Genomic DNA, 23,287 nt, shown 5'->3' with positions numbered 1-23,287 from the left:
TACTGGGACTTTTTCACCTTTGACATATTGCAGACTTCTCCCACGTAGCCTCTGGTCCACCATTCTAATGTGGGATTCATCCACAAAGGACACATATTTTAATGTCTAGGAAAAAAGGGCTAAATTTTTTACTCATTTTTGTACAGAATTATCAACAACCGCACACCTGAAACATATGTAAAGGCAAATGTTATTCCTATTTACCGAACGACAGACTGTTAGAGAAGCTGACCAAAAACTCTCACTCGCCAAGAATGAATGATGTCTGAGTCTACAGGTAAATTAGCCGTGGAGCCCTATGCATGTAAGATGTGGGCTTGGAGTCTCCCCGGCTTACTGCCCACTGGTTTTATGTCTCTCACGTGCGATGTAAAAGTCTTTTGTTGTGTTTCCTCAATTTCAGTTACTCTAGATGGAATAGCTCCAGAAAATTTTACTGCTGCAACTTAAGCTATTTATTATCTTGTCAAATTTCATCCCATCTTGGGCCATGAAATGGTTAATTATTTTCAGTTCCAAACATGAACTTTTATTTCAAACTGTATAAGTGGCCAGTGAATCATGCATTCAGCTGCTGGGAAAGAACAATAATATTCTTGGATGAGGGAAAGACAAACCTTCTTTGTTGTTTTGAGTACTGGAGATTTCTCCTTGGTTGGGGGAAATCATGGAGCCATGTGTAGGGGACTTACTTAGTAAAACCCAAATTAAGCAAGTCAAAACAATGCAGATGAGCTGCAATGTCCTTTGACAAGACCCCATCCTAGGCTCTGTGTAGAAGGAATCACTGTTGTCACTTTTATGTGTGTCCAGTACCTTTTAGTGTACATATGTCACCCTCCCTATATACAAATGTGCATGTGTATAATAAATGTGGAAAATAGAATACATATAAGATATATAGAATATATGTGTGTATTTGTGTGTGTGTGTACAAATATAATATACATGCAGAAAATACATAAAATTAGTATATGTCATTGTGTTTTACCCTATGTATTATGCTATATATATTGTTTTATAGTTTGCCGTTTTGCTTTCAACAACACGTTTTGGATATTTGCTCATGCTGGTACCTATGACATAGTGGTTGTGAAGGTGGATGCTGGATTCTGAAACCAGTCTGCCTAAAGTTGGAGTTTCAGCTCTCCCAACTTGGGGCTGTATGACTTTGGGCAAATTATTTAACCCTCCTACACCTCAATTTCCTCATCTTTAGAAAGATGATAGTAGCATCTATTTATAGGGTTGTTGTGAAGATTCAATGAATTAATATATATGATGCACTTTAAAGTGCTATATAAATGTTTGCTCTTACTATTATCCACCTCATTCTTTTAAGCTGGTGCCTGACACTTCTTGCTATGGACCGGTCATAGTTTCTTTCACCATCCACCTGTTGGATGCTCTTTCTTCACTGTTACTGAAAGTGCTGCAGTGGACCAAGTGTACATGGTACTGCTTGGGCACTCACATGAGTGCTTCTTGAGGGCAGGCATGGAGAAGTGAAAATGCCAGGCTTTAAAGTATGTCCCACTTAAATGTTATTAGATACTGCCAAATTGTTCTCTAAAGTCATTATACTTTTTTTTTTTTTGCAGAACCAAATTAATAACTCTGACAAAATTGACAAGTTCTAGACCATAAAAATTTGTTCTCTCTCTATCTTGCCTCTTTATTTTTATTTCTGTTCTTCCTTAAGACCAAAGGGATTCATCTGAGAGTGGTGGATCAGGGTAGAGCCCAGAGACTTGTCCACTGGGGAAATTACACTTTTGATATTGGCCTTATTTTTGCATGGTTCTCAGTGACCTGACATACTCTTTGGGTGTGTTGGCAACTCTTGACACAGCGTGCCTTACCGGCTTTGGCTCCACGATGGTCTCACACTTCTTCCTGTAGTAGTATTCATTGACTGCACAGCATTCAGAGCACTTGAAATATGGATAAATGTGGGATCGGCAGCATTTACTTGAGTAAGCATTGATGAGAAAGTCAATGAACAGAGTGGCCTGGGAAAAACCCAGACCAGGGCCATGTTAGTAAGATTTCTTTTTGCCAAATCACTTTCCTAAAGTGCGGGAAAGAATTTCTTACCAAACCAAAGTAGGACAGGGTTGAGCCAATGTACACAATCAGCTGGATAATGTCAAATTTCCCTCCCTGAAAACAGAATGGGAAAGGTTACTTCATTGACATTCAGAGAAGTGCTTGTTTGCTCTAATATGTAATTGTTAGCTCCAGCAGAGGAGGGAGTCTGTGACCGTGACTTCCTTAGATGCGTCCAGGTTGTTCATGGCAACAGAGGCCACAGAGAATGAAAGTAGGATTCCCATTCATCCTGCTTCTGCTTTCTGGGATGTGCTTGAAAACATGAGTATTTTAAACAAAGAAGCATTGGAACCCACACACTGAGAGGAGAACCATTAAAAGTTTGTTGGTTTTTCATACAAGGTGAAAGTTTCAGACAAGTTTGAGCTAAAAATGGTTTGCTGTTAGTTTGGAAGCAGAGGGAAGGAATGTCTGAACAGTCTTCCCTTAGGTGCCCTTGTGGTTTTTCTTCTCAGTGGTCTTTTTGTCCTCTCAGCTTCTAGCTCCATTGACTCTTGTGCTGCTTACCACTATATGACATAAATAATACACTGTTGGAAAAGGCATTGTGAGTATCTATGAAATTTTCATGCCTGGCATCCCCTTCCTCCTTCTTCTGGAGACAGCACCCCAATTTTCCTTTAGAGAACCGTTTCTGTCTATACTTGGTCCATGTAGTTTGCAGGCAAGGAGCTGGTTCAGGGCAAGTCCAAGATCAGCCATTGAGAGTATGGTATGATCTAAACATAGCAGTTAGTTCAGCATTGGGCATGGGGCCCATATTGGGCCAGTCAGAGCCAGTGGCATCTGCCTGAGGTGTTTGCTGAACCTTTTAGTAAAGACACATTCTCTTTGCATTGAGATTGCTAACCTAGCAACGTATAAGGAGCTGCCTAAAACCACTGTGTAAAGACGGGCAGCTGAGGATGATGCCAAAACAGAGGAGAACAGACATAAGAAATGGAGCGAGGCAGATTCCTAATGATGTTAGTTGAACATCTGGATCCAGCCATGCCTGGAGCCTGGAAACTAACTGCCCCAGAGTTTTTCAGCTATGTGAGATTAAAAAAAAAATCCCCCCCCCAAGCCACTTTGAATTGGCTCAAAGTTGCAAAGGGATTTCTTTCTCTTTCTCCTTTTCTAAGCATCAGAGTATTTTTTTTAACTGAATATTAATTTTTTTTTCCAGTCCCTTTCTTGTACTTACCAGATGACTTCATCATGGACAGGACCCCAAGGACATTTCTTCCCCCTCTTATCCCACATGCACAGTGCTAGCTAATGACTATGGTGGAAACATTCAGCCCTTGAGGCACTACAGCAATCATCAGGACACAGTCACAGGAATGGAGGTGCCAGTGGCTGGGAGCAGAGACTTACGGTGCCAAAAACCAGGATGTCAAAACGGATCCCAAAGACTTTTATCAGAGTCCGTTTTTCAATGTTGTTTTCCTTATAGTACTTGGCATATCTGTGGGAGGAGAAGAAACCATGTTTATAAAGATTTTTTCTGAACATGCTGGTATTTTATGAAAGGAAAGCCCCAAACAGGAGATGGGCTAGTTTTCCTTGTTCATCCTCTAGCTCTGCCGCAGTGGACAGAGTGATTACTCTGCGAACATAATCCAAACCCACAGATTACTCCTTTGAATCTGAAGAGCCATCTCTGTATGTCACCTCTTCTTCCACAATCACAGAGTGATAGAAAATCTGCTTTTCGTTTAAGATTAAAGTGAACAATTTTTAACCAATACAGGATTCACAATAAGCAGAGAAAAATTTAAGAATAGCTTCAAGCAAATCTGATTATTTCTTAAGAGAGTTTGGCTTCTAGAACAAAGTGGGGTGGGGAGATCTTAGATACTAACTGCTGGAATGGGGACAGGCGCCCCTCAGGAATCTGTTCTAATTGTATTTTCTCAGATTCTGTATTTGTCTATTTGCATCTGTTATCACAGGACCAAACTGACAGCCAACATTTTTTATATCTTCCCTGGGATCCAGCTTTTGTGAGTGAGTGAAAATCATGGTAGGAACCCTCTGACCAATCCCAAATCCATATCCCCAACCACTCTTTCAATCCCTGGCCAGTATTTCCCTGGCGCCAAGACATCCAGGGCCAGGCACCAGCCAGCTGGGTCCGCTCTTGCAGCCCAGAGCCTGCCCATGGCACTCAAGCCAGCCAGACCCTGCCCTGTCTGCCCCCTGGAGAACACAGCCAAGGCTCTGGGCCACCTCCTGACCAAATCCGGTGCTCCCCCTGTGGCCTTTTGTGGCATGGTGTGCCCCTTGTCTTGGGAAATGTAAGTAATAAAGTTCTTTCAGTGACAGTGATCTCTCCGTGTCATTACTCAGTCACCTTTATAAATTAAGACATGAGCACAAATCACAATCACCCCAAATACACCGCTTTCCCCAGTGTTGCAAACAGGAAAATCGGAATGTTTTGTTTTCATGGGTAATTAGGAAGGCTTAAACCACATACCTCACAAAGCTTTTAAATCTGTCCCTCCCTCATACTACCTTTTGGTAGTGGTTTTTAGGTAAGGTATTTTCTTTCTGAGTTATTAATTGGCAATCTATTTACAGGTGCAGAGAGAGAAGAAGACAGATGCTCCTCCAGAATATACTATGGAGCATTTGAAACTCTAATTTCTCTTAACTCTCAAAACGTGATGTTGAGACCAAGTAGATATTCCCAGGTGCTTCAACACCTATTTCTGGCCAGGGGGGGTTTGATTTCTTTGCTTCTGATTGTTCTCATTCCATGATTGTTCTTTCTTTTGCTGCTCTATTGAGTGATTTATTTTTTTTTTAATACATAAAGCAAAAGGGTCTTGGTACAGTGGTTCTTGAATTCAGGATAAAAATCACATGGGAAGTGTGTTCAAAGGTAGATTCCTGGGCCTCACCCTCCAGGGGGTGGTTTCAGAAGTTCTGAAATGTTCTTAGGAAGGTGCCAGGTGGATGGTGCATGTGGTCAGTGGTCCACGCTCTGAGCGGGATGCGTTTTGCATGCTGTAATGGTTTGAATAATGGCTCCCCAAAAAGGTAGGTCCAAGTGCCTAACCCCTGTACCTGTCAATGTGACCTTATTTGAAATAAGATCTTTGCAGATGTGATTAAGGATCTCAAGATGGGATCATCCTGGATTTAGGGTGGATCCAATGACTGGTGTCTTTAGAAGAGAAAGGAGAGGGGAGTTGAAACAAACACAGAGGAGAAACCCACGTAAAGAGGGAAGACCATCACTGGAATGATGTGGCCTCAGGTCAAGGAACAGGAGAGCCACAGGGAGTTGGAAGAAGCAAGGAAGGATCCTTCCCTAGAGACTTCAGAGAGTTTGTCCCTGCTGACTCCTTGATTTTAGATTTCTGGCCTCTAGAACTGAGAGAATGCACTTCTGTTGTTTTAAGTCACCAAGTCTGTGGTCATTTGTCACAGCAGGCACAGGAAACTAACATATGGATATACCCATTCTGAACCAGAAAAGAGCATCGGGCATACGGTGTGGGTCTGCCCTACTTTATACTTGCTGTAAATAAACGGAATCACATGTTCACCAAATAAGGACCATTTGCCATGGATCTTTTGGTAAAGGACAAAATTCTGTAATATGATCAACTTCTTCTACTTCCTGTGTTTTGGAAGTTATATATATTTTTCATATACCTCATTTAACCTGTAATTCTCTTTTCTTTTGTGTGGCTATTTGAAAATAACCTGTCCAATTTTCCATCAGGACTTGACAATTTATTTTTGGTCAAAGACTTCTTTTGGTGCTCATTCCAGACAACAAGTGCTTTACCATTTTGTTCTAAAAGAATATTAACATCATAACCACCTCAGATCTCTCCAGGAGCTGATGTTCTCAGGCTTAACTCAGCGACTCAAAGTGCATTTGCTAACATCAGTTTGGGACTTTGCCCTGTGTGCTTCTGTAGACTGCTAAGAAAAAAAAAAAAAAGAAAGAAAGAAAGAAAGAAAGAAAGAAAGAAAGAAAGAAAGAAAGGAAGAAAGGAAGGAAAGAAAAAGAAAAAGAAACCAGCCGGTGAGCCTGCGAAGACAGTCAGGGGACCGCTGATCCAACCGTCTTTTGCTAATGGCCTTAAGTCTGTCCAGGAGAGCAGCGGGGGATAGCAAAATGTTACCTAAACTAGGAGCTGCTTCCAGGGCCTGGGATGAAACTCCACTGACCCACAGGAGGCAAAAAGCATCCTGTATTTTGAGCTCAGCTGGCCGTTAGTCAAGGGTCTCAAACTCAAATGCCTACAGGGACCAGGCAGAGGACAGAAGTGAGTGATGTAGGCCAAGTAAAAGGCAATAAGGAGTGGTGGGGACAGTGGTGAACCAAAAACACACATGCCCTTTCTAAAGGGAACCACAGAGACCTCCAGCTGAGTCTTGCTGTGTGGGGTATGAACCCAGAGTTGTCAAGTTTTTTTTTTGACAGTTGTTAGTTTTTTTTTCACCCCTAAATAGCTACACTTTCAAGAAAAGTAGGAAGTCCAGAATTTTCTGTAGAATGCCTCAACTTTCAAAACATTGTATAGGCAAAAAACAAGTAAACAAAAATAAACTCAAACTTCCATGTGCACATGAATCTTCTGGGAATCTTGTTAAAATGCAGATTTTGAGGGGCACCTGGTGGCTCAGTCTGTTAAGCATCCAACTTCAGTTTAGGTCTTGATCCCACAGTTTGTGAGTTTGAGCCCATCAGTCTCTCTCAGATCCACTGTCCTCCCTTCCCTGCTTATTCTCTCTCTCTCAAATAAATAAACTTAAAAAAATGCAGATTTTAATCCAGTAAATCAAGGATAGGGCCTGAGATTTTTCATTTACAACAGGCTCCCAGGTGAGGCCCATGCTGCTGGTCCCGGAACCATACTTTGAGTTCCAAGGTTCTAGATCAGTGGTTCTCACACTTGAGAGGCCCTTACCTGGAGGGCTTGTGAGGACAATTCCCAGGGTGTCTTTTTTAGTAGGTCCAGGGCAGGGCCTGAGAATTTGCATTTCGAACAAGTTCCCAAGTGATGCGGATGCTGGGAATTGCACTGTGAGAACTGCTGTTTGGGATCGTTAATACCAAAGGTATTCAGAGAGCCTGCACATATTTGCAAGATGATTCTTCTAACATGGGCTCCTGTCTGTGCAGTTGCTTTTCTTCTTAACTAGGAAAGCACAGTCCTCAGGAAAGTGCATGGTATCTGTAGGGGTCCTACCCTGAACTCGAAGAAGCTTTCTCTGGTCACTCCCCACCCACCTCTGCCCCAACCCTACATCACAGTATTTTGCTTGATTGTTTTCAAAGCATTTTCATCATCTGAAATGGTCTTGTTGGAGTTGTTTTCTCTATTGAGGTATAATTTACATATAATAAAGTACACAAGTCCTAAGAGTTGAGTTTGATGAGTTTTGACAAACGAATACACTGTATAACCTATACCCCTACCCCTATCAAGATCTATAATATTCCACTATTCCAGAAAACTCTCCTGTGCTCCTTTCCAACCAGTTCAGTTCCTGTTTTGCCTCCCCCGTCGCTCACTCCCCAGCCCAGCACTCACCGTTGTCTTTTATCATCACGGAAAAGCTTTGCCTCTTCTTGTACTTCATATAAATGGTATCATGCAGTCTGACTTGTTTCGGTCTGACTCCTTTCCCTCAACGTAATGTTGGTGGGACTCCTCTATGCCATTGCATGTACAAGCTAGTGCTTTGTTGTGTAAATATATCACAATTTATTTCTCTGGGCACCTGTTGCTGGACATTTGGGTTGTTTCTGGGTTTTTGTACTTATGACTAAGGCTATTGTGAACATTCATATACAAACCTTTGTGTGGACCTAGGCTTCCTATAATCACTTGAGAGTGGGATTTCTGGATTATAGAATAGATGTGTGTTTAACTTTATAAGAATCCTCCCTATAGTTCTCTAATGTGGCTGTACCATCTCACACTCCCACCAGGGAAATAGGAGAGTTCCAGTTGCTTCTCCTCCTTGCCAACATTTGGCATTGCCAGGCTTTTAAAAATTTTTACTAATTCTGGGGGTATGTATCTCACTGTGGTTTAAATTTGCATTTCCCTGATGACTAATGATGTTGCCTTCTTAAAGTTTATTTACTTATATTTCTGTCTTACGTATTATATTCATGCCCTATTAGAATAAGCTAAGTAGTAACTTTGTCTGTTTCATTTACCAATATATACCCACTGGCACAACAGTATTTTTCTTTGATATATATTTGATGAGTAAATAAATGAGGAATGCCGATACCAATTTCCTACTGGCTTCATGGCAAAATGGTGGCCAGCCTCCATTCTAGGGCTGTAGCTGGCAACTCTTTCTGAAAAGGGAACAGCATAAACCTACTTTGTATCTGAAACTAGGGCACAAAATGATCAGCTAGAATTACTGTTGCTGAAAGCTGCCTAGCACGCAGAAGCAACGAGAGGTCCTGGAGCCTCAAATTTAAAGACCAAGTTAGTTCTGAGACAGAGTTGTAGGGACAGGCTGAAAAAACAATCCAGACATACGAGGTAACATGGAAACTTAAGTTAGGATGGCAGAGGATCACCACTGGGGAAAAGCCAGCGGCAGAGGAGTGAACTGTGCAGCGTCGAAGCAATAGCAGGTCAGCACCAAACCAGCACCAGCCCGTTTAAATGGTGAAGAGGAACCAGGATTCTAGTCAATTCTTATAGGGTCGAGGTACACCACAAAGAACCTTAAAAGTCAGACAGGACTGCAGGTGTGGACGCAGTGTGGCGTCAGCAGTCTTTAACATGTTCTAGAACAGTAAGCCTACCTCCTCCCATACAGAAATATATTAAAGTCATATTAATATATTACTGAGCTCAAAACAAGGAGACATCTTCTTGGTGCTACAGATGAGTGAGGGGGGAACTGGGGCCGTGTGTCTGTCCTTTAGGGCACCCCAATTAAATCTGTATCTGAGGAGCTAGAGTCTTAGACTTCTGGGGAAGGGAGCCAAGGCTACACAAGCCCTGCACAGCGAGGGAGCAGGGATGGGATACTTTTAGTGAAGATGTCCAATGCCCAGAAATTAACCCAAAGCTGGTTAATGGACAGATGCCACACAGTCCTGGCAGGCTACAAAATTACATAATCTCCACCGAGGAATGCCTCCACATCCCACGTACACACAGAACTTGGCACAAGGTCTTTCCTGATGAAACCCACCAATATACTCCAAAGCTTCAGAAGAGGAAACCCCACCCTAGTTACTACAGGTAATGGGTAAGCTTGAAAGGGGTTATACAGTAGAACAGGCAGAAGGAAAAGGATCCATAAGGTAAGAGTGGACCTCACCAAAACAGTAATAGATGGCTTTGCGAAGGAACCGAATATAAAACTGAGAAATGAAAAACAGAGTTCTAGAAAAAAAAAATTTAAAGCATATGGTTATGGTAAAATGTTAATAACCTTTGATCCAATAACTCTACTTCTAGAAATTTATCCTAACGACATACTCTGGAATTCAAAGATTTATGTACACAATTGTGCAGCATAGAATTATTTGTCATAGAAAAATTGGAACTGCCCCAAATGTCCAGTAATGGAGGCACAGGTGAGAAAAATCATGAGATGGAAGGAAAAGCACATGGGTTTGGGGGTCAGAGTGACCTAGGTTAGTTAGGATTACAGAGCTACTGTTAGCTGTGGGTCCTGGGGAAAATCATTTCACCTTTCTCAGCTCTACCTGGGAACACTAATATCCCCCTTCCAGGGTTGACATGAGGTGGAGAGGTGATGACGTCGAGGGCCTGGTATATAGAAAGACCCTCCCTAAGTTGTGGCTGTTGATATCATTACGCTCCCACCACTGGCATCATTAACGTAATGGTCACAACGAATTCTGAGTGGCCCAGGATATGGCAAAGCAAACGCACCACAGAATAGCAGGTTATGAGCATGATATGATCTCCTAGCAGCTGCAGGAAAGAGTCAGCTAGAGGAAGGGAAATTCACCGGAGGGCTATCTTTCATTATCTCAGGGTTGAGGACTTATGGGTGATTTTTCCCCTCTTCTCAATGTTCTCTGTTTGCCCATTTTTGTTTCTGTTTTTTTTTTTTTTCAAAAGAAAAAAATTCACACAAAAATCCAGTCATCCCCTAGCTCTTAGAGGATTTTTGTATTTATCTTGTTGCCTTGGGAACCAAAACTAATTCTCACTGACTGCTGGTTATGCAATTCAGTCTGGCCCAGAGGTTCGCGCGGACGCAGTGGTGGCCAGTCTGACCTGGAGTGCTGTTACCTGAAGTTGTAGCCAGGGTACAAGGACTCATTCGTGGTCTTGTCATCAAGGCGACGGAAGCTGTACTTTGGACGGCAGCGATGGGACCAGCTGTCCAAGTTGCAGTCCCAGTAGATCTCAATGCCCATGATTCCTCCCTGGGGAGGACAAGGAGACACAGGCTGTAAATCCTGCTGCATGTGGAACGCAGCCACCAGACCCCTCCCTGCATAAGGATGATCATTAAGGCAAAGGTTTTCTTTTTTACAGAAAACACGGGTGAAATTTCCAAGTCATGGGTGCACAAGCCCATCTAACACGCACAAGTGGCTGCAAATGCATCTCCCCGCTCTTCTTCCCATTTGGGACACACCGCTGGACTTCTTTTCCTAAAGCACAACTTTCAATGAATCTCTCCCTTAATCAAATGCCTTGATTAAGATGAAGTTGAAGCTTGTTATACTGGAATTCAGGATGCCCCATCACACATCTTTTCCGCTTTACCTCCCAACACCCCCCTAGAGAAAGCTCTTATCCCAAACTGTCTACACTTTTCCCTTAAAAAACTTGGAATTTTTATTTCTTTTTTTTTAAACGGATTTATTGAGATACAGTTCACCCACAGTTAAGTTAGGCACTTAAATTGTGTAATTCAACACTTTCTGGTATGTTCACATATATGTGTGACCATCACCATAATAAACGTTCCAAGTTTCATTGCCTCTAAAAGAAACCCCTAAACTTCTAGTCAACACCCCTTTCTCTCCTCTCTCAGCCCAAAGCAACCACTAATTTACTTTCTGTCCCTCCAGACTTCCTTATTCTGAACTTTCATATGAATGAAATCATATAATACATGATCTTTTGTGTCTGGCTTCTTTCACTAAGCATAATATTTTTAAAGTTCATCCATATTTGTAGCCTGTGTCAGTTCTTCATTCCTTTTTGTGGTGGAAGAATACTTCTTTGTATGGACAGACTACATCTGTCTTATCCATTTATCCTTTGATAGACATTTGGATTTTTTCACCTTTTAGCTATTATGAATAGTGCTGCTGTGAACACTTCCGTACGAGCTTTTGTGTGGACAGATGAGGTCCATTCTCTTGGGTGTCTACTTACGAGTGAAATTGCTGGGGTACACTTTGAACATTTAAGTCTCGGCCCTTGACCTTTTCTTCCACTGAAACATTTCTCCCACCCATCTCTCTAGCTAAATCCTCATCCTCCTCTAACTCCTAACGTGCATCCTTTCTTATCCATTCAGCCACCCCATCCTTCTCCATTCAAGGTGACCTTTCCCTTCTCTGAACTTCTAAGGAATCTCTTAATCTTTTACCTCTACTCGGTACTTCTTTCTTTCTACAAACATGTTTTGAGCACTGACTATCATATTTCACCGAATCTTAGATACCGTGCTTATCAGATGCATAATTTTCTTTTCATGTTCCTCTGAGAAGGAGCATAACAAATGTTGTCAATTAAACTGTGAAATTTCATGCAGGTGAAGTATTTCCTGATTTCAGAAATATTAAAATGTGAAAAAAGTATGTCTTTGAATTGATGAAATATGGTATTTTAAGACAGTATGCTAGATGCCAGGGATAAAAAGATAAGTAACAAGCAGACTCTGACTTGGAGAAAGGGTAAATAATAATGGAAAATCAAAATGGTCACTTATTGGCACTAAGCCAAACACTGTACATATTATTATGAATATCTGATGTTTCTGTCACTCAGCATCCAGTTCTCCTGGTAAAAGTCTGTGGAGTTTTCTTTGGAAAACATCTCTTCCAACTAAGTGGTTTGGATGGGACTGTCGCCTGCCCCACCTCCAGGAGCGGGAACATGATCTAAGCCTGGCCAGTCAGCACTGGGCATCCCTCTGGACCTGGTGACTGGTTCAGGAATAGGCATGTGGCCCAATTGGGATTGACCAATCAGAGCCTTCTCTGAGACATTTTGCCAGAACCATAAAAAAAGAGGCCCTCTATTGGTTGGGACCACTAGCTAGAGAGTGTGACAGTCCAGAGCAACATTGTCCAACAGAATATTCTGCAGTGATGGAAATTCTCTATATTCATGCTGTGCAAGAAAGTCACCACTGGCTACATGTGGCTACCAAGTGCTTGAAATGGGGCTAGCATGACAGAAGAAATAAATATTTCAATTAATTTAAGTTTAAATAGCTTCATTTGATAAGTGGCTACCATATCAGACGGTGCAGTTCTAAAGGCTCTGGTGGCTTTGTCTTGACATGAGGACAATCTGCCTGAGAATGACCTCACCATTTAGGGAACAGCAAAGAGATGAGGAGTCAGATTCCTAAAAACCTCATTGAGTTCCTGGATGCAGCCATGCTTACTGCTATCATATGTCTTATTCAGTCAACAAATATTTACTGAGTGTCTATTATGCTAAACATTATACAAAAATTAACAAAAGAAGTCAAAGATCCCTGGCTTCATGGAACTTACATTCTAGTCAGGGAAAACACAACAGACAAATGGATGTGTAAATTATATGTAGTATGTGAGATAGTGCTAGATAGGGGTAGAAATTGTCATTAAAAATTTTTTAATGTGTATTTATTTTTTGAGAGAGAGAGAGAGAGAGGGAGAGGGAGAAAGACAGAGCATAAGCAGGAGAGGGGCAGAGAGAGAGGGAGGGAGACACAGAATCCCAAGGAGGCTCCAGGCTCTGAGCTGTTAGCAAAGACCCCAACGTGGGGCTCGAGCTCATGAACTGTGAGACCATGACCAGAGATGAAGTCGGACATATAACCGACTGAGCCACTCAGGTGCCCCTAGAAATTGTCATTTTAAATAAAGTGGTAAGGGAAGGCTTCACTGAACTTATATTTGAGCACATACTGGCAGCAGGTGAGGGAGACCACTAATGGTATGTCTGGGGCAAGACGTCCAGACAGGAAGAGCCGAAGAAAACTTCCGAGGTAGGAAAATGCCTTAGCGGTACTAGAAGGTCCGTTTCCCCTGGTGTCTTTATATGATTTAGCATGAGTTTGTTTTGTTGTTGTTGTTGTTGTTTGTTTTTTCTTAAGCCAATTGTTTGGTTTCTTTTTGTCCCCCAGATTCTTTTTAATTTATTCTTTGCTTTCATCATTTGGGTTGGACATCTATAACGTGCAACTGGAAGAATCCTGACTAATTCAAGTATGGTAGTCCGAATCATTACCAAAAATATTCCAATCCCAGGTCCTAATCCTTGTAATCTTTGGATATATTATCTTATAGGGCAAAAGAGATTGTGATTAAATTAAGGTTTTTGGGATGGGGAGATTATCTTGGATCATCCAGATGGGCCCTACATGTTTCCTTTTATAAATGTCCTAAAAAAAAAAAGTCGGTATCTTTATAAGAGGGAGGCTGAGGGTGATTTGACACAGAATAAGAAGTCTAGTGGGACCACTGAGCAAGACGCCATGCAGCTGGCTTCAAAGCTGGGAGAAGGGGCCACGAACCAAGAAATGCAAGGACTGTAGCTCTGGAAGGTGGAAAAGTCAAGGAAACAGATTCTCCTGTAGAGCCTCTGGAGGGAGCATGACTCTGCTGATACCGTGAAACTAACTCTGGACTTCCTACCGCCAGAAGTGTAAAACAAGAAAAAAGTGTGTTGTTGTAAGCCGCCAAGACTGTGGTAGTTTTTTACAGCAGCCGCAGGAAACGACGACACCGGGGGTCTCCCCCACAGGTTTGCTGCGTGATTAGAGGAGGTCATGCAGGGTGTGCAGAGATTTGCTAAATGCTCGGGAAAGGGAGCCTTATAATTAAGACCCAGGGGCCTGGCCTGTTGGCCCTTTTGACAGCTTCCATTCCCCGAGTCACTGTACAAAGACGCCACCAACCTGAATTGCCACATCTGAAAAATTATCTCCCGTTTCTCGGAAGATATCTCCTAGTCGGAAGATGGGACACTGTGGATTCTGAGTCTTGTGATAGGTACAAGTGATGTTTACACCCGGTAAGATGTTTCTCCTGCACACAACGAGAAGCAAGCAAACCAACAAACATGTCTATTGGAAACGGAGACCCATCTCTCTCATAGGAGTAAGCCGATGGGTAGCAGGTTTCCATCAGGGGCCCCAAGGGTCCTCAGCCCCTGGGGTTCACACCCTTGTGTAGTCCCCTCCCACACTGTGCAGGGTTGGTCTGTGATAAATAGCATATGACAGGAGCAATGGTATGTCACTTCCAAGATGAAGTCATAAAAGGCTCCCATCTTGTTAACTGTCTGTCTGGCTTGCTCTCTGTCCCTCTTGGATCACTCACTGTGGGGGAAGCCAGACACCTTTCCTGAGGATACTCAGGCAGTCTTAGGGAGAGGTCCATACGGTGAGGAACCAAACTCCCTGCTGACATCCAGGTGAGTGCACTTGGGAGAGGCTTCTCAGCCCCGGTCAAGCCCAGAAGTGAGTGCAGGCCCCACTGAGAGATAGCCTGACTGCCACTCGAGAGACCTTGAGTCAGACACCAAGTGAGGTCATTCCCACATTCCTTACTCACAGAAACAGTGTGGGATAATAAATGTTTGTTGTTAAGCTTCTAAGTTTTGGCATAATCCATTACGTGGCAATAGAGAGCTAACACAGTCTGACATTCTGGGCACTTACATGGTGTAGTTGTGGCCAGGGAAGTCGATGTTATTTTTGATGAGCACTGTGAAGTTTTCGGCACTGTTCAAGAGTGCAGGCCTGAGAGAGAGAGAGAGAGATGCTGGGTGGGGATCAGTGGGCCAATGGGACCGCAGACTTCTGGTTTCTGGCTCGGGTCATTGCAATGAGTGACGAGAAATGTAGTCTAGTGGGCAAAACCTTCCTAAAAATCTAAAAAAGAGGAAGAATTTCTCTCTTCTTGAGACCCCATGGCATTTACTATAACCCTCCTCACACTCTGTAATTATATGCTTAAGTATGTGAGTGGTATGCTGGTAAAGGTTTAGCAACCTGGCTCCAGAGGGTGTGGGGAAGCCCTGATATGTGGCACTTACTGATGAGTGTAGTGTAAGCACTCCCACCATGACTGATCTCAAGCTACTGGCCGGTATCACTGAACTTGGCGTTGGGAAGGCATGAGCATAATGGGCCCAGAGCTGGTGTAGGCCAGCTCCAGCACACTGGTTTGTATGATTTTTTTAATCTCGGCATCCCCTGGCCTTAGCAAAGGGCCACACATAAAGAGTTGACTCCGTCAGTCATTCTCCAGAAGCTCTGAGTAGCATAAATTCTCCAGGAGTAGGAGGAGCTCAAATCCTAGACTGTAGCAAGGTGCCCCCACAACTCATCCATCCATTCATTTGGCAAATATTCACTCTGCTGGGCACAGGGCTGAACATTGGCAATATAGTGATGAACAAGACAGTCAAAGTTTTTATCCTCATGCAGTTGACAGTCTGCTAAAGATGGAGAGAACTGGCTGTGAATAAAGAGACACAACTGGTACTTTATTGCTTGGCATGGCTGAGGGGGTGGCAGGTGTATGTAATGGGAGTGACACTGGGAAGGGATGGACGGGGGCACCAAGAACGATCTACTTTTTATTCTAAAATATAAAGGATATAACTATAAAGAACAGCAGTTTTTGCCTTTCCAACATCTATTCCCCCTCTGTTAGAAGCACTTCCGTTTTCTCCCTTTGGGAAAGCCGGGTCTCTCCTGCTCTCAGGCCAGAAGGTTGGGTGAGGATGAATCCATCTCCTGCCCATCCTTACAGCTCCCAGGGTAGACAAGTGACCCAGAGCTGGCTAAACAGTATAACCCAATCCTCTTGGCCACAGTGATTGGTTCATAAATGGTCACATGACTTAGGCCAATGAAAACATTCTAGAGCTTTTGTAGGAAATATTGGAAAAAGAAAAAACTCATTTTCTTTAGGATTGCTAGTAGCAAAGACAGTGTAAACCTGGAGTTCCCTGGGCCACAGCGTGAGGAAAGCCAAAACGGAAGGGGAGGGGGGAGGGGTAGGATGGAGGTGGGAAGAGAGAGAATGAAAGAGAGAGTCTTAATGGCATTTTAATTTGAAGCCTGGATCAAGGCTTTCCTGAAGCTAATACTTTTAACTCTTCATTTACAGGAATAAGAAATTAATATTTTCTTTTTTTCCTGAAGCCAGTTTAAGTTGTATTTCTGACAATTACACTTAAAAAATCTTATTTACAACAAAAACCTACTATATGCCAGACCATTTACATTTAGAACATCCTAAATCTGATGTTTTCAGGGGAAGGTTCTAAGAAGAAGAGGACCACATGATCTTGAAACTTTAAGGATTAAAGCCCTTTATTTCTCTCTTATGACACTCTTAACTTTCTATCTTGAATTATAGCTCTGTATGTACATGTCTTACTATTTGATTAAATTGCAAGAGGTTTGGGACCTGCTCCGTATCTGGGTCTGCTTGTATTTTTTTTTAGCACAGTCTCTTGTGCATAGTTACATGTGAAATAAATAGTATGTGTGTCTATGCACACATTATTGACCGCTTCCTATAAGCCAGGCATGGGGCTCACTTTGCAATTGCTGTACAAGTATCATCTCATTTAATTCTCATAACAGTCCTGTGAGGTAAAAGGCAACTATTAGCCTCATTTTACAAATAAGGAAACTGAAGCTCAGAGAGGTTAAGCCACATGCTCAAGGTCACACAGCAAGGAAGTGTTAAAGTCAAATTTGAAACCAGGTCTCTCTATTCTTCTGAAATGCACCAATCCCTGTGGTTTCTGAGATTTAACATCAGTTCTGCCTTCTGGGCCCGACCTTGTTTGTGTGCTAAAGAGAAGGATCAGTACAGGGGATCAACAAATCTGGGTGCCACAGTGACCACTTAATTTAAGAAAACTTCTCTTCCCTCCCTCTCTCCCTCTCTTGCCCTCCTTACCCTCCCCTACCTTTCTCCTTTCTTCCCTTTTCCTTTGCTCCGTCCCTTCTTGCCACCTGGCCATCCTTAATCACTCAGTATGGACACTGACCAATCAGAATGAGGTCTGCAGTAGTGCTGGAGGAGGGCTCCAGGGGCGCTCAGCCAGGGGTCCAGGGGCACCCAAGGGTGCTCAGGGTAGCAGTTGTTTAGTAGCAAGTACAGAATTATTGCAGTATTTTAACAATTAGCACGGACCCCACAGAGATCACTGGGATCTGGAACAGGGGGTCATCAAGTCAGTAGGACCCAGGACTTTTCAGGACTTTTCATTTGCTCACTGGTCAGGGCCACCACATCTGTCCCAACCTTGCAGCTCACCGGGGGGGCTCTTTCACTGCCTCGATGGGACACCAAGCAGAGACTTCACAGGTCTTCAGTGGCTCTTTATACTCTACACACCTTCCGGTCTGGATCCCTAGTGGGGGGTAGGGGGTGGTCAAGGGGCCAAAGAAGCACAAGTGTGAAAATCGTAGGTGCATCATGAACTCAACCCAAGCAAGAGACTATTTATTTATGCTTTTCAACCCAAGCAGTTTCAATTTCCACAAAACCTCATTTGAACCACAAACTTATGTAAGGCAACCCAAAGAACACATCGGACGGTAAGCTTTTTTAAAAAAAGATTCAGAGAGAACACAGAGAGACCGTGGATAGCTGTTGGCTCTTCTGGTTTCTTTGCCAGAAAAGATGCTGAGAGCGGAACCGAGCAGGTATGTCCTCTTGTCTGGCATAAGGAACTAGAACTAGGCTTCCAAATGGGCATCTGGGTCACTTTGCGGGTGTGCAGCCGGACCAGGGATGTGCATAAATCACAGAATGAACATGGCACATCTTCCTGGGGCCTCAGAGCCACTAGCAGATTTCCGAGGGGAAAGTTATATAGTAAGTAATGTTTGAATGATCTCTATCCCAACTCACACACACACACACACACACACACACACACACACATCTCAAGGAACAGAGTGTGACACCCATAGACCTTTTATTGTGTATGTGTGTACATTATAACCACTGCTGGTTCTATTTGTGTGTGGTCATTTTTTGTCATGTGCCTCTTTTAAGTTCAAATAAGAGATACAGAAATTCTGAAGGTTAATAGTGGCACAATCCCCAGGTGCCCTGAGGGTACAATTCATACTCCTCAACCTCCAGGGAAATTCAAAGGGAGAAAGCCCAGCTATACAGGGAGAGTACTATGGGCCATTCGATTTTCCCATCAATGAGAATTCTGAAGATGCTAATTCTGGAGGTTTTCAGGAGCTGCCCTCTCTGTGGAATTAGATCACATTCCTAGTCAGTAGCCAGTCCTCTGGAGACAGAGCAGAGGCATGGGGCAGACACAGGTTCCCCCAGGGCCTTGTGAGGGTAGAAAAAGGTATCTGAGAGCCAGAGTCTAAAGAGTTGAGCTTCAGGGCATTTGTGAATGTCACCAAGATACCAGACCACCCACCCCCAGAATCCCAGAGAAGAAACAGAACATACCGTTGCTCTGTGGGTTCACCCGTCCCTTTTTACAGCCCAAGTCAGAGGAACAGAGCGTCCTACGGGTGGGAAACTGTAGGGAGAAGGACAGGATAGTGGGGAGTAAGCAACGCGGGTCCCTAGGATACAGAAAAGCAGGTGCCTGTGTCCACACCAAAAACTTATACACGAGTGTTCACAGTAGCCAAAAGGTAGAAACAACCCAAGTATTCACTAGCTGATACGTGGACAAATACAGTGTAGTGTATTCAGAAAATGGAATATGACTCAGCCCTAAGATAGGAAGGAAACACTGACACCTGCTACAACATGGATGAACCTCAAACACATGACGTTCAGTGAAAGACACCAGACACAAAAGGCCACATCCTGTATGATCTCAGGGATATGAAATACCCAGAACAGACAAATCCTCAGAGACAGAAAGTAGATCAGTGGTTGCCAAAGGCTAAAGGAAGTAGGGACTGGGGCGTGACAGCTGATGGGTACAGGACCTCTTTTGGGGGGAACATTTTGAAAATGTTCCAGAATTAGGTAGTAATATGGTTGTACAACATTGTGAAAATACTAAAAACCACTCATTTCTACACTTTAAAATGGTGGACTTTATGGTATATGAGTTACATGTCAACAAAACACAAAGATAAATAAAAATCAAAAAAGTAGATGCAGCCAGGTGCCACTTTCAGGGGAGGCCCTTTGGGTGGAGGGAGGGGGCCTGGTCTTTGGAAGAAGCTCCGTGGCTGCAGAACTGGGCCAAGTGGCAAGCGCAAAGGCTCAGCAGGAAATGGGAAGTAAGGGGTGCCAGCCGGCACTTTCCCCTGGCCTCAGAAAATGAGGTCAGCCCTGTCTCCCGGGATGGAAGGAAAAGAAATGAAATGACTGGTTTATGCACATTTGCCTTCCCCTTTTCTGGGGAGGAAGTTTAATGACCAGTCTTAGGGGAACCAGAGCCTGACCTTAGCGGGGCAGGGGGACAGGGGGTGGAACAGCATCGGCAGCTCATTTTCTTCCTCTGACTGTGCCCCCTCCAACCACCAACCACTTGGGTCCCCTCCTTACCTCGGGACATAACCCCTGCTGTTGGCCTTCTGTCTTGAGAAAGTTTGTCATCACGAAGAAGGAGTTCACCTGCAGAGAAAGGAGGGAGTAGGCAAATGCCAGGCCTTGGAGGGCAGAACTACTTACTCAGAATAATCTAGCCTGCCCAGTGCCTGGGGGCGAACCTTCCACTTTCTAAACCACACTCTGGAAATCAGGTCTGGGAGCAATGTGGACTGAGCTGCTGGCTTGAATGGAGGGAGAGCAGAGGGACATTCAAACCGACCCAGTACTTATATTCCTTTCTAGCCTCAAAAGCAGCCTTGTCATTTTTTGGACGCAGTAAAATCCCACTAAATGGAACCTGGGGTGGGGAGGGAGGGGTGCAGTGCTGGCTTCATCAGAATGCTGTTCAGATTATCCAGGGTTTTAATTAAAGGGTATATGGCATCCCGCAACCTGGGGAAGAGCTGCAGATCTTACTGACCCAGTGTGAGAAACAGACAGTGGCCTGGGTTTCATGGTTTTGCAGAGCACCCCAGCTCCCAGAGGCTGTCCCTCCAGCACCCTCACCCTGTCTGTTCTTTGGTTTTCTCATTCCTACATTGATTTCTCCTTTTTGACTGTTCTGCTTTCATTTTCTCTTCTTGCAGTTATAGACAGTCACATTGTCATTCCCTGTGATGCACACCCTTCCTTTCTTTGTCATCTATATCCTTCCTTTGTGCAAAAATGTATTTGAGAAAATGTTTTCCTGGAGACATTTTTGTTGATAAAACACCACATGAACCAGTCCACACCACAAGGGCCAGTCCCATTTAGGCAGGAAGTTCTTTGTCCTTCTGAATTTAGACAGACCTTGCTGATTTGATAGCCCTGCTTCCAAAAAGCTGTGCATAAATCAAATGTGAGTGAATCAAATTGTGCTTTAAATGCACCACCAGGACATGCTGCTATTCTGAGAAACCCTGTAGGACTTGATAAAGCAGAGAATCATCTTTGAGCTGCTGGATCTGACCCAATTTTGCAATTTTTAGGTTTTGGGATTTTCACAGAGCTTTTTAAAATAGGACCAGCATTTTTCTGGGGGGAGGCTTTGAGTCCCAGGGGAGGGAGGCAAGGCTGTGGGGACAGTGGCCAGGGAGGGGTCCTGGTGGGGAGGGGGAGAATGGCTGGCAAGTACTCACCTGCAAGGGGAAGGTGTAATCCGCGGTGTCAAAGACACTGGACATCACCTTCTTCATCCCGGTCTCCAGAATCTCCTCTTTCACCTCTGCTATCCCTTTCACTTTGGTGTGCACGGAACTGATGAGGGGCTCCTTCCGCTGGTACCGCTTGTCACTCACCAGAGCAAAGCTAAGTGGCAGACCCAGAAAAAACAGCAGTGGTTTTCTCAAGGGAAGCACAGTGCGGGGGCTTGGGGTACACGTTCTGAAGACTGCGTCCATTCAAATCCTAGTTTTGCTGGGTGACTTTGGGCAAGCTGTTTGCCTTCTCTGTGACTCATTTTCCTTATCTGTAAAGTGGGAAGAATAGGCACACCTACTTCATGGGTTGTTGTGAGGATGCAATGAGATACGTGTGCAAACTCCTTAGCCTCCTATGCCGAGTGCACACTGAGCGCTCACTACCTGGAAACTACTGCCCCGATGCCAACCTTCAGTATTGCCTAATACGGACTCAAATTTACAGGACAGCTTCTTAAACACCAAGGTCCAGCTACTCCAGGTTGGGGCGAAGCAACACATCAACACCTAAGGAAGTACCCAGCAGGCCAACCACCTGTTTTCCGGAAACGCCCACCTGGTTTATAAATAATATTGACAATAGCAGCTGCCCTTTATTGAGTAAATAGTACATGCCACGTGCCCCACATGCACCATCTGTTTAACTTCACAGTGATAGGAGATAGCATAATCATCCCTTTTGTAAATGAGACAGTGGACTCAGAGGTAAAGGAACTTGCCCGAGATAACACAGATCATCAGTGGCAGAACTGAAATCCCCAACTGGTCTACCTTCTAGCCCAGAGCCAGACCTCTTAACCCTATGCTACACTTGTTCACGCATGATGTGGCTCTGACTCTGGTTTCCTGCCTTTGGTCAGTTCATTAGCTGTTAATCCCTTCTTTAGAAAATGAATCTAAATTATTATAAGTGGAAGGAAGAGAGGGAGAAAGTGGAATTAACAAGAATGGTAGGGGTGCCTGCGTGGCTCAGGCAGTTGAGCGTCTGACTCTTTTTTTTTTTAATGTTTTTTATTTATTTTTGAGAGACAGAGAGAGACAGTATGAGCAGCAGAGGGTCAGAGAGAGAGGGAGACACAGAGTCTGAAGCAGGCGCCAGGCTCTGAGCTAGCTATCAGCACAGAGCCGGACGTGGGACTTGAACCCACGAACCGAGAGATCATGACCTGAGCCGAACCCGGACCCTTAACCGACTGAGCCACCCAGGCGACCTGAGCGTCCAACTCTTGATTGAGGCTCAGGTCATGATCTTACCGTTGTGAGATTGAGCCCCATGTCAGTCTCTGCACTGGGCATGGAGCCGGTTCAAGATTCTCTCTCTCTCTCTCTCCTTCTTGCTCTCTTTCTCAAAAAAGGTTAATAATAGTAATTAAAAATGGTAGATTCCATCACTGTTTGTTTTCCCTGTCTCCCATTGCCCTGAAAAATTCCAACTTTATTGTAATTGCTTGGTTTATTCATTCAGCATGTATTTGTTTGATTTCTTCCCTCTGGCCAGTGCCTAATATCTGAATAATTTAGGAAGTGCAAGTAAGCCAGTGGCTACCTTCTATGAACTGATCTTAGGAAACCAAGCCAGAATGGGCCACGACTTGGTCCTGGCTGTTCCTAGCTTTGGCTGTGTAGTATAATCCCCAAAGACCTTTCAGAATTGCAGCTTACCAGTTCCATCCCTGGAAATTCTGCTTTAGTAGGTCTGGAGGGGGGATTATCCAGGTACTTACATACAGTAAATTTTCTGGGTGATTCTAATGCACAGCCACGTTGAGAACCCTTGGAGGCTATTGAAAAGACAGCTAATGAGGCGCCTGGGTGGCTCAGTTGGTTAAGCACCAGCTTCGGCTCAGGTCGTGATCTCACGTTTCGTGGGTTCAAGCCCCACGTCGGGCTCTGTGCTGACGGCTAGCTCAGAGCCTGGAGCCTGCTTCAGATTCTGTGTCTCCATCTCTCTCTGACCCTCCCCTGCTCGCACTGTCTCTCTCTGTCTCTCAAAAATAAATAAGACATAAAAAAATTTAAAAAAAAAAACAAGAAAAGACAGCTAACATTTGGCACTATGTTGTACATTTGAAGAAATGCATCTCCTAGGACCCAGCAATTCCACTCTTTGGAACACTCACTAGAGAAACCCTCATACATGTGCCCAGAGAGTTATGTATGAGACTGTTAATGGCAGCATCATTTGTAAGAGGGAAAATGAAATACCCTAAATGTCCCTAAACATTTA

General features: G+C 43.9%; 1 protein-coding gene and 1 long non-coding RNA gene across 2 annotated transcripts in view; one reads left to right on the top strand and one right to left on the bottom strand.

Moving 5' to 3' along the window:
- The window catches only part of LOC115277729, a 93,133-nt gene that overhangs the window by 29,296 nt on the left and 40,550 nt on the right, over positions 1 to 23,287 (top strand). The gene's annotated exons all lie outside the window — the stretch shown is intronic.
- The window catches only part of P2RX7 (purinergic receptor P2X 7), a 47,472-nt gene that overhangs the window by 3,157 nt on the left and 21,028 nt on the right, over positions 1 to 23,287 (bottom strand). The window contains exons 3-13 of the mRNA XM_029922043.1: positions 21,001 to 21,169; positions 19,835 to 19,903; positions 18,773 to 18,845; positions 17,606 to 17,702; positions 14,983 to 15,063; positions 14,218 to 14,347; positions 10,374 to 10,510; positions 3,472 to 3,562; positions 2,098 to 2,163; positions 1,863 to 2,012; positions 4 to 105 (exon numbers count right to left, since the gene is read on the bottom strand). Of these exons, the coding sequence (XP_029777903.1) occupies positions 4 to 105; positions 1,863 to 2,012; positions 2,098 to 2,163; positions 3,472 to 3,562; positions 10,374 to 10,510; positions 14,218 to 14,347; positions 14,983 to 15,063; positions 17,606 to 17,702; positions 18,773 to 18,845; positions 19,835 to 19,903; positions 21,001 to 21,169 (1,165 nt within the window). The remainder of the gene's footprint in view (positions 1 to 3; positions 106 to 1,862; positions 2,013 to 2,097; positions 2,164 to 3,471; positions 3,563 to 10,373; positions 10,511 to 14,217; positions 14,348 to 14,982; positions 15,064 to 17,605; positions 17,703 to 18,772; positions 18,846 to 19,834; positions 19,904 to 21,000; positions 21,170 to 23,287) is intronic.

This window comes from Suricata suricatta, chromosome 14 (genome assembly GCF_006229205.1).
Source record: "Suricata suricatta isolate VVHF042 chromosome 14, meerkat_22Aug2017_6uvM2_HiC, whole genome shotgun sequence".
In the NCBI taxonomy this organism is placed as follows: domain Eukaryota; kingdom Metazoa; phylum Chordata; class Mammalia; order Carnivora; family Herpestidae; genus Suricata; species Suricata suricatta.
The sequence above is the reverse complement of the archived record's forward strand: the minus strand, read 5'-3'. Positions and strand labels throughout refer to the sequence as shown.